Below are 17,539 nucleotides of genomic sequence, written 5' to 3' on the forward strand. Positions count from 1 at the left end.
CTCACCTGCAGGGGAGCTGCGGGGCTGGGCAGGCAGGTAGCGACGGTGCAGGGCTGGGGTGGACGGGGGCTGGATGCTACTGCTGCTGTTGAGGCGGCTGGGACCCCCACCTCCGACCTCGCTCTGCTGCTGTGCTGCTGCTGCAGCGGCCGCTGGACCCCTCTGTTGGGGAGGGTCCTCACTCACACTGAGTCCTGGAAGCACGCAGGAAACACACACATATAGCACATTAGCATTAGCATAAACACACACACATACACGATAGCATAAACACACACACACACACACACATACACAATAGAACAAACATACACACACACAAACATTCAACAAAAGCATAAACACACACTCATACACTAATAGGATAAACTAACACAAATAGACAATGGTATCAACACACTCACACACACACACACACACACAATAACATACAACTTCACACACAAAATGGCATATACACATCTCCACACAATATGATAAACACACACACACATACACAAGCATATATGCACACTGCACACACACACACAATTTAACAAAACACACACACACAGACACATGCACAGGGACCCACTCACACACACACACACACACTAGCACACACAATCGATAACGGCGGAGTGAATAGCTTTGACCTCCACACCTCCATCAGAGTGTGTGTAAGTGGCAGAGATAGACATCGGGTCCTGGGCATTATCCCTGCTACTGCTGTGGCGAGACACAGCAATCTGCAGCCAGACTGAAAACCTCATGAATCTCAATGCCACCAGACACACACACACACACACACACACACACACACACACACACACACACACACACACACACACACACACACACACACACACACACACACACACACACACACACACACACACACACACACACACACACACACACACACACACACACAGCCTGACAATGAAAGTGCAAACACAGAGCTGGAATAATAAATATGATGAATAATAAATAGACAACTTTATCGGGTGTAAAAACTCCCCAGATCATATATCAGATGTAACAGACTCTGAAATCTGGTGATGCAATTAAAAAACATCGAAATCTTAGGGAAGGTTAGGACCATGAGCAGTCTTAACCCCTACCTGCTGGAGAGGGAAACCTCAACCCTACCTGCTTGAATGACATCTGAAAAGATTCACTGCAATCCACTTTGTTGTATAGCATAGTGCATAATGTGTGAATAAATTTACAAATGATTTGTAACCGTTTATCAACCAATTATCCCATGTGTAGTTGATTCCTCAGCATAACCACAATTGGTTAATAATTCACAAGTTAGCTCTCCTATTGGTAGAGGAAAGGGCTGTTGCTAGGAGCTGTGGATCCCGCTGTTTAATTAATGTTATGTCTTGGAAACAATTTGGCTCATCGTCAAATACTGTCCAATATCTAACTGTAAGAAAAGTCAAAATGTTGTCCTTTATGCTGCTAATTGCTAAAGGACTTGCTAGCTGTTTACCATTTTGTCAACGAATGTTGAACAAAGACAAAATAATCTTAACCGAATTGAGGGGCCGCTAGGAACATATTTGCATATTGTGTGCACTATGTGTCTAGGCGGGGGAATGATTTGGCAACCGTGGGGGGAATTAATTAGCAATCGTGCGGCCCCTCTAGGACCTGATTGGCCGGAGTGTTCATGGTACTCGCCTTTCATCAGGCAGTCAAGGACACGGTGCGCCATCAGCCTGACCCTTCTAACACGCCCTATTTTCCACCTATTACCTTCGGGCTGACGCAGTATCACTGGGTTTCTATGGTAAGGCTTGACAAAAACTCCATCAAAAACGAATCATAATGATTAGCTTTCCATGTTGATAACAGCATGGGGTTACAGCAAGAAGTAATGAATGGAGTGACTGGCTTAGAAGAGGGGAGAGAGAGAGAGAGAGAGAGAGAGAGAGAGAGAGAAGCAAAGCACAGCGCAGAGCTTGAAAGTACACCGAGATTGATTCAAAAGACAAAAAATGAACAGAGAGGGGCATTCAAGCCAGTTCAAAAGCATATGATCATAGAAAAATAGTGATTGTTTTGCATTTTTTAAACAATGCTCTGGTCGTCTACAGAGCAAAAGCTGATTCATCGAATGTTTGATTATTTTAATTTAGGCTGTAGTTGCATATTTATTAGTTGGAAAAAATGTCTCTCCTTCAATTTTCTCCTTCTATGCTAAAGTTAAACGAATGACGACAATAAACAGCAAAGTAAAGTCGTTCAAGAAAAGTATTTAGAAATGATTGCATGTCGGAAAGTTTCTGCTCGTAGCCGTGGTTGTTGTCATACTGACAATGCTGGCTCATTGAAAATAACCGCACAATGCATTCAACAGCAGCTGATAATGACGTTTCATTTCCTCTGACACACTTCAACACGCATGGAAAATAAACACACACTCATACATAAACATTCAGACACCCACAGGTCCCGTCCTACAATGCAGGGGATGACAGGTAGACAATGTGTGACAAGAGGAAGCCAAGGTTAAGGCTGCACACATGCATGTGATGAGAAAGACCAATGTTGGGGAGAGAGACAGAGCCAGAGAGAGAGAGAGAGAGACAGAGAGAGAGACAGAGACAGAGACAGAGACAGAGAGAGAGAGAGAGAGAGATAGAGACAGAGACAGAGACAGAGAGAGAGACAGAGAGAGAGAGAGAGAGAGAGAGAGAGAGAGAGATCCTGACACCAGAGCTGTCAACTTCAGCCCACAGACCTTCTGTCCCCTGCCAGCTGACTAACATCACAGAATATATAAATCCAACATATCATGAATATCATGAATAAGGGAGACGGAAATAAGTTCTCACGGAAATTCTCTCTTTGTTAACTTGTGTTATGTTATTAGTTGTTAAATATAAAAAATATACACAATATATATACATATCTATTGTAGTTTCTAAGTATTTGTTGTCATTTAATCCAGACTATACTTAGAAGTTATCAGACAGGGGGAAAGAGGAGAGGAAAAGAGCGATGGGGGAGGAAAGGAGAGACAAGGGAGAGGAGGAGACCATGGCAGTGGGAAACAGAACATAGTGAGTCTGGAATCAATGTGGTTCCAATGTGGAGAGTGGCTCCAATTTAAAACAAGCAACAGGGTCTTTCTCCTATGACACTGATTTAACCTCAGCGAGAAATCCTGATGGCTAACCACAGCCTCTTCCCCAGAGACTATCCCCAAGAAGCTGAGGTGTATAAACAGTGTCATAGGGCCACTTGTGTTTTCAATCCAATTGGTTTACCCCTATATTTATGCATACACCGCCCACAGTCTCCAAACACACATAACAATCTACCCTAACAATGTAGCTCAACAATGTGAACTAATTGCTTAAAACAATAATTAGCAGCAGGGGAACCAGAGTGAGAGGATATATTACCCAGAATCCCCAGCTGGGTTGGGGTCTGAGTCTAAGCTGATAAATACTGATTAACAAGTAGCTGCATGGCACACCCACGCTGCTTATCAGGTAATGAAAAGGCTGATTCAGCCCGTCCACACTGTCACAGATCCACTGATAAACCCACCGCCAGCACCGCCAGCACCACCAGCGTGTTTGACACCTCTGCTGGGATACGTGAGCCTGAGCCAATCAGGGCACCTAATTAGATCTCTACTAGTGTGTGTGTGCGTGTGCATGTGTGTGCGCATGCGTGCGCGTGTGTGTGTGAATGTAAGAGAGTGCAATTTCTATTGCATATTTCTATATATTTTTATATATTAACATTATATTGATGATTATTCAAATCAGCTCCATCAGGAATGATGAGGAGTTAGGAAAGCATACAAGTCATAGTTTAGTTAAATTTGAATGAATACACATCTACAATGAGGCATATGTTTGACACTCTTTGCCTTCCGTAGAGGGTGTCTGTGTGAGCATGCATGTGCGTGCGTTCTTGCCCGTGGCGGCGTGTGTGCGTGCGTGGGTGCGTGTGTGTGTTTGCATGTGCTTGGGAAGAAGCAACATAGAAACCATCTGCTCATGGTGAGCGGTTGTGAGTCACAGGCCAGATCCAAGCCACAGCATCTGCTGCCACACCTCTCCACCACCTCTCTTACCTCTAGCACCACCGCTCCACCGACATATCTCTAACACCACCTCTCTTACCTCTAACCTCACCTCTCCTGTCTCCCTGCTCCTCAACACCCCTCTTCACATCAACCTCCACCATTCTGCTCCCCCACCTCTCTTCCCATTCAACTCAATTCCCATCCTCCTCTCTTGCCCTCCCTCCTCCTCAATCTCCACCTCGTCTCTCTACACCTCCACCTGTCCTTCGTGATGTGGAATATAGAATCGGTTACGGTTCGGTTATCCAAATCAATAAACAGTTTATTGTGAAACGGCCTTAATATCTCACTGAGGATGTACTTTGTTTCCCTCCACCATCTTGTGTTTTCGCCATCAGCTGTTTGCTGGCTGGGTGGAGCAGACAGTGTGCAGAGATCACACTGTTTGGTGTAGTGATGGAATCCACCATTGCTGAGATAGTGGACTTCATCACATCCGCATCCTAGCCAGCTAATATTGAATCTGTCAATCCAACTGACATCCAACTGTTCATATGTGTGTGGGTGTGTTGGGGCTCAGAAATGAGCTCAAATCTATGGGAATAATCTATATACACACAAACACACACACTCACAGGCACACACACACACACAAACACAGGAACACAAGCACACACACACACAACATATTTCCCATGGGAATTATGGACATCAGGGCTAAGCATTTGATTAATGATCGAAATCAATATGCCACTTGAGACACGCACACAGGCACAAACGCACGGGCGCACAGGCACACACACACACACACACACACACACACACACACACACACACACACACAGACCCGCACAAACCATTGTATGTTGACTCAGGGTCATTGAAGTTCAATATTTCAGGTTTGTATTCTAATCAGGTTTGTATTCTAATCCAATAATGCATGTAAAGTATTATTGGAACAGAATTGAAACAGTTTCCAATCAAGCCAACACTGATGCATGAATTGGCCTTCAGGAGGTTGACGCCATGAGAATGGTGCCAGAAACAATATATCAGAAACATCATTTAAACATCATTTATAGACACACTTTGTGCTGCCTGGCCTCAATAAGGCAGTGAGGGAGAGGAGAAAGGATGGGAGAGGAGAGGGAGAGATGGGAGGGAAGAGACGAGGGGGGAGTGAGAAGGGAGAGGAAAAGAAGAGAGGAAATAGAGAGCTGTTGGTGGGTGGAGTGAGATGGGAGAGAAGACAGGAGGGAGAAAGGTGGAGAGGGGTGGAGTGAGATGGGAGGGAAGAGGGGAGAGAGAAAGAGAGGTGGAGATGGGTGGAGTGAGATGGGAGAGAAGAGGGGAGAGAGAGGAGAGAGAGGAGAGAGAGGAGAGCGAGAGAGAGAAAGAGAGAGAGAGAGAGAAGAGGGGAGAGAGAGGAGAGCGAGAGAGAGAGAGAGGACAGCAGAGAGAGAGAGAGAGAGAGAGAGGGGGGGGAGTGAGGAGAGAGGAAAGAGAGAGGTTGAGAGTGAGATGAGAGAGAAGAGAGAGGGTGGAGAGGGGGGGGGTTGGACATCATCTAACAGCCAGAACAGAGAGTTACTGGTGGTCAGAGAGCTGCCAGGTAAAGGTTACAAACCCCATGTAGTGCCTACACAAGAAGGTTACCATGTGGTTCATCATCCACACGCACGCTCACCCCCCCCCCCCCCCACACACACACACACACACACACACACACACCCAACACAGCATGGCTCCACCACAATCTTATTTTCCCCAAAGCCTTCTCCAAACAGATCTACCCCCAACCATCCCCACATCCAGAACTTCGTGTTCTCCTCCTCTCAGATGAGAGAGGAGAACTCAAACCACCAGAGAGGATGAGAGTGATGACATAACATGGGGAGGAGCTGACGTGCGTGAGCGTGGAGGCTCCTACGTCAACTGTAACTGGGAGAAGAGGAGCAAAACACTCTTCAAGTAGGTCACATTAAAAAACCATGCCGGCTTCTGAGACGCTCTGCTGGTCGGCCAACCGGCCAGAGCCCACAGCCGGCCAAGCCAACCACGGCCACCAGTCAGACCATCAGATAGACCAACTGGCCACCAGATAGACCAACAGGATTACTGCTGGCCCACCAGATAGACCAACAGGCATACAGCAACAGTACCACAAAGCCCAACAGGCATCCAACTAGCCCACCAGATATCTAACCAGATTAACAACCAAACAGGCCAACTGCCCCTACTGGCACCAAGGCTGTTTCCTCAGGCTCGATTTCCTCAATAATCATCACCCATACCATATAGTCATACCTAAAACCTATATATTTTCCACACATTTTCTTCCCTGTGAACAAACACAACCTGCCAATACATCTGACCAGGTTTAGATACAAAGATAGACTTGCACTTCTTCTTCTGTCTTAAGCTTTCTTATTATTAATTATTTAAGCCTAGTAACGGCAAACATTTTTTGCAGTCAACAGCCGTTATCTCCATTACATTGCAGGGAGATGGAACCAGAATACCCATACTTTTATTTTGGTTGAGCTGATCTCAACTGGGTTTAGACTTTATTTACACTGCATTTATGTAGCGAGTATAGAACTATATATACTATAGTAGTTCTATGGCTGCTGACAAAACGTTGTCTTACATTCACCCATCCACACGTTCACGCACCATGTCGACAATCAACTTGTCAGGAACTGTTTAGTGCCTTGCTCAAAACATCCTGACACTAAAGGTGAATTATGAACCCTCCGATAACCTTAACTCCTTCAAGCGGAACGGACGACCAACCAATGAACACACCACACACACTCTAAGACACACACACACACACACACACACACACACACACACACCAGTCAGGCTGGTAAAGAGGTACTCACGCGGGGTGGCCCTGGAGGGGGCGCTGTTGGCGCTGTCAGCCGAGTGGGCCGAGGACGCAGACGACACGCTGGAGCTCCTCGCGAAGCCAAAGGTCCCCTGCCGGCCCGCGGGGCCCAGCCGCACGTTAGAGGTGAACCCAGGGGGGCGCAGGCCAGAGTGGCTGGCCCTGGGCTGCAGAGACCTGCTGGAGGCCTGGGTCTGGAGCTGGGTCTGGAGCTGGGTCTGGGTCGGGAGCTGAGGCTGGGTCTGGCTCTGTATCTGGGTCTGGAGATCGCTCTGGAACTGGGGGTTGGCTGGAGCCGGGGCTGGGGCAGGGTGGGTCGTCGGGGCAGCGGCACTCTGGTCCTCTGTAAGCGATAGGATCAGCGGTTCTGTTAGGATCCTCACACAACTATGTTAGCATTCTCCTACTGCTTTCCTACGATGCACTGCTTTCACTCCAGATCAGAATTTAACTTAATCATCCTTCGTATTAATCTATGATGAAATCGTCTCTAATGCATCCTCTGGTTTGAACACAGGAGAAGCCTGCAGAGGTCCCATCTCAAAACAGGGATCAAAAGCTCTTTCTGGGATATATATTGTAGATCTTATATTATGTTATACCCAAGCATTGTTGAATATTTTATCCAAATTGTCCATAAAGTTCCAAGGGTGTGTATTATTTTTCAATAACCGGACACCTCAGCCTTCTCCCAGTACTGAATCAATGTTCTACAAATCCGACATTAATAACAACACTCAAAAACAACTATTGACTCAATGTTTTTGATTGACAATGCAAAATAAATATTCTCAAAGTAACCGCTGAAGAATAAAAACATGTCAGCTGATTCAAGTCCATAAAAACCCTATAACATTATAGATGAGTCAAACGTACGTGTAATCATTGTTGGTAACTGCCGTATAAGCTGAATAAACCACTCTTGGGGGTTGGCTTACATAATGGTTACAACAACAACCTCGGCTTCGACCTCGGACGAAACACCACCCCCAGCGTGCGTGGTTTTCCAATAACAGGACAGCCCGGAGGGGGCTATACCTTATTTATCCAAGGCATTGTCCTTGGTTGAACTCATTACATACAGTGACAGAGACAAGGATGGAAAGAAAAACAGCACGGAGTACATGTAGCATGGCAGCTTGCCTCTCCCCGGCTAGTCCCAACATGATCAGCTGGTGGAGCAAAAACTTCCACGTTCCAACTCACAGGAGGGTTTCAGCACACACTGTGGTGCTGAAAGAACAGCACCACAGATATCCGTTTATGTGTGTAAGTGCATGCAAGCATCTGCTTATGTATCTACCTTTGCATCTACACAGTATATGAGTGTGCAGACAGAAACGTACTAGTCATACTGTCTGAGTCTCGGTCGAAGTTCAGGAGATGTGTGGGAGGTTGGACACAAGCCAGAATGTGTTTGCTCAGCCTCTCTCCTCCTGTGTTGACTAAGCTCCCAGTGGGCTCCAGGAAACAGCTGCAGCCAGCCTCTTCATAATGTATTCTAACAGGCAGGGTGGTAGCTCATAATGTGTAAAGTCAAGCAAGGTAGAGCCAGCTGCTCAAAATGTGGACTTAAGCAAAATGTAGCTCATTTTTTTGCCGATATCATGACAAATCTTTTCTTTTTTTTTTACAAACGTAATCACGGTCTAAGGATTATCGATATCTTTTTATTGATAACAATTACCCATAACATCGTTGAGGCACTGCTCAGTTCCTCATTCATGAAATGAATGACACTTGAGTGATCTTGTGTTAGCACAGGAAATTAAGCCATTCGGGTTTCAGCTTGATTCATTTTGCTTGCATGCAACGGAACACATCTGAACTGGGTTTCATTTGTAGTTTAATTTTCCCTTTCTGGAGATGGGGATAAAGGAAAAAAGGGATGAGAGGAAGATGGCTGGGTAAGGAAAAAACGATAAAAGAAAATCTGAAGAAAAAATCTGTCGAAAGATAGCTTGGCACATTTGGGGAGAGGAAGAAGGAAACTAAATTATGACAGCCACTGAAGTCACAAGCAATTCGTATTTGCCTTCATACACGGTCTATGACATTTGAAATATGTCAAATGAAATATTTCATACGGATGCAAATTTTGCATGCACGCACACACGCACAGGCACACGCACTCGCACACGCACACACACACACACACACACACACACACACACACAAACCCAAACCCTCCAAGCTAGGTGGTGTTATATCCTGCTGGCTTGAGATATAAGGCTAGCTGGCTCGGCTTTCCTGCCCATTACCCATAGCCTGGTTCCCTCTCTGCTCTCTATGGGGTAACGGCACCCCCCACCCTGGGACAAATCCCGCTGAGCTCATGGATGAAACGCCAGGGAGAAAATACTTTGGCAGGGGAAGATGGTGGTTTTCCCCCTCTTTCTCCTCCATGTCTACACTCTTCTGTTCTGGTTACTCAAATAGGGCGAAATAGTCAGGATTATTCATATCAACAGACTGTATTGTATTGTCAAATACGTTCACGCACACATTCATGGCCACATTCAGCCACACAATTATGGTCATATTCAGCCATACATTCATGGTCACAATATCTTACAACACACACACACACACGCACACACACACACACACACACACACACGCACACATACACACACACACACACACACACTCTCCTACATATATTGACCCACATACCTCAACATTGATAACAGTCTCATTGGGAGCAGGGCAGGTGAGACATCTTGCCCAAGGACAAGTGGAGGATGTAGGATGTAGGGTGGATTGTAGGATGGATGGACGATAGGTATGTAGGTCGTTGGTAAATAATAGATTGTTGGCATCATTGGTGTCATTGGCAAGGACACCTCCACCCTTGGCTAGAAGCAAGGATTGAAGGATGGAAGGGTGGGAGCTTGAACCAAAGGATGGAGGATTGGATGGATGAAATGCAGCTAGTATAATGGCATCAGTTGTTGGGATCAGGAACGGGCTCTCACCCCCTCTATCACACTCAACACTTGAAGGAAGGCATATCTCAAAAAAATAGTTACATTCGGTCAACGTATTTATGTTTTGTTACTGCTATTTAGGAGTATGCAAATGTGGCAGTGACTAGTACTGAGTGCCAAGCTATTCTTACTACCCTACTCCCTAGCTGGTTAGATTATTTCCCTAGAGGAAAGGAAGACATGGTAACAAATGGTTCACAGAGCGGTCCCTTTTACTGTTATGGGCATCCTGGTTCTCCGCAGCCTGTTTCCATACACAGGTGCCAAAGCCCACAGTCCCTGACCTATGCCCCACTTAAGATCCTTCATATTGATGATAGCTAGGTGTATGCGAAACCATACAGGGGAGAGAAGAATTATCTTAGCATTATGAACTGACTGAATTAGCGTAGTGCTAATTTGCTTTAGACTTCAAAAGCAGGGGCCCCCCAGGGGCCCAGCAGCACCGGGGGCCCCCAGGGACCAAGCACAACCGCTAGGAACCCCATACATATGTAAGGAAGAAGAAAATGATGATGGATAATAACAGGCTCATCTGTAATCTGTTCTGTGTGTGAAGCTTCAGATTGTGTGTGCGTGTGTGTTCGTATTATTCTGTGTGTGTGTGTGTGTGTGTGTGTGTGTGTGTGTGTGTGTGTGTGTGTGTTAGTGTGCGTGTGTGAAAGTATGTGTATGAGTGTATCCTCCGAGAAAACTTGGATAAAATATGCAGGTCATTAACAGCACTGGCTTGGAGCCATGCGCGACTACGTGCACGCGTCACACTTCAATCCACCCATGATTTCTGAGCAGTGATGCAAATGTGACTGCTGCAGTCGGCTGCGGAATCTGCATGATTTGCAGATGCACTTTTTTATATGTCATCTCCTTGGAGAAATGTGATGTGGGAGGATAGTTCAAGGGGTTGTCTTTGGCATAATCCATCATCACTTTTATTTCCCTCACTCATATATTTTGCAGGGTTTGCCCTCGCGTAAATAAGTCTGTATGTATGTTTCGAATGTATAATGTGTACACATGTACCGAAGTATTTATGCATTAATGTTTGTATTTACTGTATATGCGTGTTCATGTAACTCTGCTCATCAGAACACACACCAATTATTCTCTACTTTCTAACGGTAGATATCTGAAGTGGGTAAACTCCCATTGGAATGTGCTCACATCCGCCAATTAGATCAGAGTATTTTAATGATGGGGGAGTTAGTCCCCAGACTGCATGGTAACATGTAGTATAGGACGATGAGGCAGCTCTGTTACATCACTTCTCTGCCTCAGAAGCGAAGACATAATTAGCTCAAGGTTTCCTAAAATAAGTAATATTAGCTTCTTGGTGCTGTGCCTGAATCTATATGATATAACAAGAACTTAATTGAGAATTAATACAGTAGTATCTATTCTCGCCGTATGCAGGAGGAGGTTACCATGCAACAGAAATGCAAATGAAAATCTTCACATAACACTGCAAAGCATTGAGTAACCACATAGACACATGTTGTATATTATTGTTATTATTTCTTACCTTCTTGGCTTTTTTGACTGGCCACGCGACTCACAGCCTGCACCGATTGGCTGAAGACTAGACTTGACCTTTGAGCCTGTGCATGGCCCCTTCCCTTGACTGAGCCGGTGGTTGTCCTGGCAACGGCTCCCAAGCCCAGTCGGAGGCCCCTCCCTGAGCGCAGCAGACTTCCTGTTCCTCCCACCTGGTTAGCCATCTTGGTGTCATCGCTGGAGAGCCCTCCAAAGCTGGCTGGTCTGCCCGTCTAGAATAAAAGTAACACGCTTAAGAGCAATCTGAGCAGCTGTCGCTTAAAAAATATCAGCAGAAAGATTGCACGTTTAAAACGTTCTTCATACAGCCTGTTGGGTACATGAAGGAACATGTTCTTGCTTCTGCTGGTTTTGCAGATGATTCGCTTTCCTGTCAGACAGATTTAATTGCTCTTTGTGGCTAAATCCCCCGTTAAATACTTAAACATGAAGCTGTGCAAAGCAGTGCTTCTGTTAGGTTAAGTAACTCGATGAACAAACACTTTGTAATGCTTTCTATTACAGTCCCAACATTGCTATTGTCTTTCACAGAGAATCTCTAAAAATATAACTATAATGTCAATGGCCAACTGTCTTTCAACATATCATTACGTCCACACTTCATCTCACATCAACCGGCACTACGGCCAGGTCACACACAAAACAAATATGGATCAATAAAAACAGTCACTCCTTACTACCTACCTCTGGGGGGGTACTCTTGTCACTCGATGTCCCGTAAAAGTGGTCTCCCTTGCCGGACAGCTTGGGCGGCGCCGTGTGACTATGGGGGTGTCCGTGCGGCCCCGCCAGAGTGTGCGTCGTGGGCAGAGTGTGCGTGTGTCCGGGGGGAGCCCTCGCTCCGCTTCTCATGGTTCCCTGGGGAGGGAACATGTTGGACTGGACCTCCTGGCGGTACCTCTCGTAGAGGAGGTTGGAGGCGCTGAAGACCGCCGGGCCCCTGACCCTGGAGGAGGCGTCCGGGGGGGAGTCTCGCTGGGGGGCCTCGGGGGAGCTGGTCTGAGTGTGGGAGTAAGCGGTGAGCCTGGAGGGTAGAGAGGACACCTGGTAAGACCCGTCCATCACCTGAGGCCTGATCTGGGGACCCTTGCGCACGGAGGTGATGATCTTGGGACGCACGCCCTTGGGTTTCAGGTTCCCCTTGGGGGACGGGGAGGTCTCTCTGGGGTTTGTGTTGGGGTAACGGTTCGGGGAGCTCTGCTGATGCTGCTGGTGGTTGGTAGGCGCTTTGGGGATTCCACTTGTGCTGATGTTGGTTTTAACTGGGGGTCTCAGACCCCCGGTGTTGGTACCCTGAGACGATGCCTCAACAGCAGGGTTGGTCCCAGGATGGGGCTGGGGATGCCGAGGCCCTGAGGCAGTCCTGGAGACGAGGAACATGGAGGGTTGCCTGCGTGGAGATCCCTGGGGAGTCCTGAGAGGAGAGTGAGGTGGCGTGGACGTCCTGGCTCCAATCGTGGACCTGTTGGGACTGGAGCAGTTCCTCCTGTACGTGAGTTGGGCCTGAGCTCTGTTCTCTGCGCTGGGAGGCAGTTTGGAAGGGCTGGAGGTACGCCTCGCGGTGGACGGATGTCTGTCCAGAGACTGGGCCTCGATGGAGGTTAGCTCTTTGGACTGTCTCTGTTGAGAGAGCATCTGGAGGTTGTACAGGTGAGAGACGTCTGAGGGTTCGCGTAAGGCTGATTTCAGGAACCTCTTGTTGGTCCCCTGACTCTGACAATCCGCCTGCTCAGGCTCCCTCTGCGGAGCTGTGGTAATTGGCTCGGCTAAGCCCCACCCCCTCCCTGTCTCGCTCTGACAGAGCGGACGGACTAACTGTTGCCGCCGAGGTGGTAACACCCTCTCATCGAAACCGCCCTTCCTCCTGAGGCCCAGTCTTGCGTCTGAGGATGAGAGTCCGTTTCCATAGCGACACCCGTCCTCCTGTCTCCAGCCCTGGATGAGGTGGTGACCTTGCAGATCCTCCAGTCCATGTTGCAGCGGGGCTGGAGAGGAGTTCTGGTTGGAATCAACAGCGGGCGCCCTCCTCCTGGCCTGAGCTGAGGTAGCGTTGTATGTGCTGGGCTGGTAGCTGGTGTTGGGGTTCGGAGGAGGGAGCTGGGCCACGCCACTGATATCCAGCGCACTGGCCAGACTTCCGCTCAGAGAGACGGCCGTCAGACAGCTGGAGGCGAACACGTTGGTCTCGGACTTGGACTCCTTAAGACTTCCCTGCCTCCGCCTCTCACGCTCCCTGCCTCTGCTCGCAGGCATCACCTCCCCCCTCTCCACCGGGCTGTCAAGCTCTTCAGAGCTGTGGCTGGTGTGCCTGCCCTGCATCCGTCGTTCGTGACGCGACCCTCCGCCCTGGTCACCCTCGTTGTCGTTCCTCTTCCCGCCGAGCGAGGCTGAGCTGGCGGTTGAGCTGGAGGATATGGACATCGGCCCTTCTTCGTCTTTTCCGTCTCTTAAACTCCCCCCGTCGTCAAAGTCCTGGTCCCCTTCCTGCTCGTCCTTGGTCATTGGGTACTGGTACTGGGACAGCCGGACCCCCTGTTGGGCCTCACCATGGGGGATGACGTTCGGTAGGCGTCTGGTGGGGTAGCCATCCTCCCCCAGGACCCCTCGCTCTCCCTGGCCCCCCGCCAGGCATGGCTGGTTGGCGTTGGCGTCGCCGGTGTGTGACTGCGGGATCTGGGTCTTGTTCCGCATCTCTTGGCGCGTGCTGCTCCCCCTCAGTCCCTGGAGGCTAGGTGGGCTACTCATGTTGGTGATCGTATCCTCTGGTACACTCAAAGACACCCTTGGAGCCCTCTGGCCATTTAGGAGGAGCTATGGCTTCCCCAACAGACGGCTGGATTTATTTTCTTGTTTGGATTGGATTTGATGTTTGAGTTGAGTGGCCACGGGCTGATGTCATCTCATGGACGCTCATTCGCTCCAGATTACTTATTATGGTGTTCTTGACGTTTTTAAGATGAGATGACGGACATCTTCCAGATTACGGTTGGAGAGACCGATCTGAAAAGAGAGTAGAGAAGAGGTGTAAGCACAACCGAGAAGAAACAAAGTCTATTGCATCATTCTCATCAAGGCACGAGATGCAGCAGATTCCACAACATTCCCGATCTTGTCTGAACACTAGACCAGGGGTTCAAAGCTCACAGCACCGGAAAAATATAACGACCCACTCTCGTATAACTTTTATGCAACCTACATTCAACTTCAAGATTAGTGGTTTAGTCAAGGTGGTCCACATACCATCGGAATATAAGACAAATTAAAAGCTACATTCAACTTCCCTTACAATTTATTGATTGATAGAAAAAGGCAGAGGTTCAGACTTTAACAAGTCGAGCTCTAGAATATTTAGACTCTCACAGTCGATAATCTTCATTACTTCATTGCTTTTGATAATCCAGTGCTCATCATGGCTGTGTTTATTGTACATTTTAACTTCCCCTTGCCTACATTCTTTGAACTACAATATGTGTTTTAAAAAGGTATTACGAATACATTTGCTCCATCTACATCATAATCAACACCGACATTTAGTCTTATGGGAATACAGGCCTTGGTTGTTCCACTCAATGTCTCATATGTTTAACTTATAAGCTATAGACCTCTACAACAACCATCTCACTTAACAACAAGAGAGGAAAAGGAGCTACACAGAGGGATGGAGAGACGTTGAGATACAGAGAGATAGAAAAAGAGATAAGAGCTGCAGAGAGAGAGCTAGAGATAGAAATAGTGCTACAGAAAGAGATAGGGATAGAGAGACGGAGACGGAGACAGAGAAGACGCAAGCTAGGGCAACACATTGTCTTCATGCGAGTGAAGGGGATCCCCCAAAGGATGAGAGAGACAGGCGGAGTATCTGGAAGGAAAGTTGAGAAATGATTTATAATGAGCTTCACTTCTCAGGAGAGACACATAAACAAAGTCCCAGAAGTGTGAAATAATGCGAAGTAGTGTGTGCGTGTGCATGTGTGTACAGGGTAGGGTTGTGAGTGACATAGCACAGACTGTGTGGGTGGGACTGGCTGGGAGACTGCAACAGACAGGGAGTCTCTCCAGGGAAACATCCATAGAAAGATCCATTTCCTACAGTCATTACCGACTCTCAACCGCCTCCAAAAAGTGGCTTATATAAGTGAGGGTGTCTGTCGATCGAGTCCCTTGGATGATTGGAAATGTGCAATTGACAGAATTGAACCACAATTAAATTAAAATAGGGAGACAATTATTTAAGTAGCAGATAGTGGCCTGACACACTTGCTCGAAGAGGCATATAGACTGAGCACCAGATTCAAACAGCCCAGCCTTCGACTACCATGGCTTGTCATAAACGAGATAGCAGTAGCACAAGCGATGGTGACCAAAAGCAGTAGGATGCAGGCTCTAATAGTATCTCTAGGAGACATCATGGAATCAGACCAACAGTTCAAATGGATCTCAGTGAGAGTTGAGCAGGTGTCTATCTGTCCTCTAATTAGGCGGGACATTCTCTGATCTATCGCTGGCCCTGGCATTGAACCGACACCACTAATACACTGACAGCTGTTTGCTCTGCCTGAACCAAGGCTCATTTATATTCAGCCATGTTAAAGACCAGATTCCAGGGATGGTTGAGTAAAACGGTGTGTGTGTGTGTGTGTGTGTGTGTGTGTGTGTGTGTGTGTGTGCGTGTCTGTGCTTGTTTGTGTGTATGTGTGTGTTTTGTGTACTAGTGTTGCTGAGAGAGGAAGAGGCGATATAAAGCGATGGACAGGGAAACAGGCAGACAGTGAGACAGACAGAAAGGAACAGACAAAATCAAAGAAAGAGGAGCATATTTAAAGTGAGGACAGTGCTATATGAGCAGAGGAGTGCATTAGCTGCGAAGACAGTCTAATATTGGTAGAGGAGGTTATTCAAAGTGAGGTGGGTGTTATATCGGTAGGGGAGCATATTGAAAGTGAAGGAGGTGCTTCTTGGTACAGGGCGGTGATGGATCGCTGCAGGAGGTGCTGATGACAGCAGTCCTGCCAGTTGCTTTGTGCTGCGCTGGGCTCACCAGAGCATAGCTGTTTTATCGGCCATGAAGACGCCTGCCTTGGCCTGAGGGAGTCGCCCAATCCATAACTAACCATAACCAAGCCCATAACTTGCCATTACTATCTAACGCCATAACCCTCAATTACATATCCCATAACCGTCAACATCAAAAACCAAATCCCTAACTAGCGTCAACCAATAACTACCAATCCAATCACTATCCATAACCTCCATTCCAATCAAGAGCCTAAATCAGCATTCATTAAAAACAAAAGCATGATAATTAACAGAGAAATGATCACGTTTATTTGTTATTATTGCAGTATTACTGATCTGATATACAAACAAGGAACCAAGTGACGTTGATCAATGAGGACTTGTTATTGATCCCAACTAGAACCATTTCTCACAGGATGACATGGGTTGTATTCATTCAGATCATATCTTCTGAAAGGCATTCTGAAAGACCACTCGACAGGAAGGATTTATGCATATAATACCCATTAATCTTTCACCCTGTCAACCTTTATTAACCGATTCTATTAGTACAGTTTCTCAGCCAACAAATGAAACCTGAAATGACCTTGGACTATTCCGCGTCCGCTCAGCTCTCCTGACTGAAACAGAGGGTGAGGGGATTGGCCCAGTCACCCAGTGGATTGGCCCAGTCACCCAGTGGAATGGCCTAGTGGAATGGCCTAGCGGGCTAGCCAACTTGATATTGATGAATCGATATGTAGCCTTGATGTTTCCATAGCGACTGGACACAATGGGAGGCGGCTACTGGCGGTATTATAGAGACAGATCTCTATGTAGTTCACACCACACACCAGCCTCCCTGGCTGTGAGTGAGCCCTACTTCAAGGATGTTTATGTGGTCCGATGTGGACCTGTGAAGTCCTTTGAGACCGGAACTGTGTTAATGGGCTACACAAAATAGCCCAGATATCTATGTATCTATATATAGATATAGTTATATATACACACACACACAAAAACCTATATCTATATATATGTCTTTATATCCATATCTATATATTGATCTCT

General features: G+C 47.1%; 1 protein-coding gene across 1 annotated transcript in view; it reads right to left on the minus strand.

Annotated features, from left to right (window-relative positions):
• Nucleotides 1-14,218, minus strand: part of mtus2a (microtubule associated tumor suppressor candidate 2a) — a gene marked incomplete at both ends in the record, with an annotated part of 28,230 nt that extends 14,012 nt beyond the window's left edge. Inside the window, 4 exons of the mRNA XM_079739060.1 lie at nt 6-194; nt 6,925-7,272; nt 11,442-11,685; nt 12,158-14,218. Coding sequence (XP_079595186.1) covers nt 6-194; nt 6,925-7,272; nt 11,442-11,685; nt 12,158-14,218 — 2,842 coding nt within the window. The remainder of the gene's footprint in view (nt 1-5; nt 195-6,924; nt 7,273-11,441; nt 11,686-12,157) is intronic.
• Between the last annotated feature and the right edge of the window lie 3,321 nt (nt 14,219-17,539).

This window comes from Pollachius pollachius (assembly GCF_949987615.1).
Source record: "Pollachius pollachius genome assembly, chromosome: 6".
Classification (NCBI taxonomy): Eukaryota; Metazoa; Chordata; class Actinopteri; order Gadiformes; family Gadidae; genus Pollachius; species Pollachius pollachius.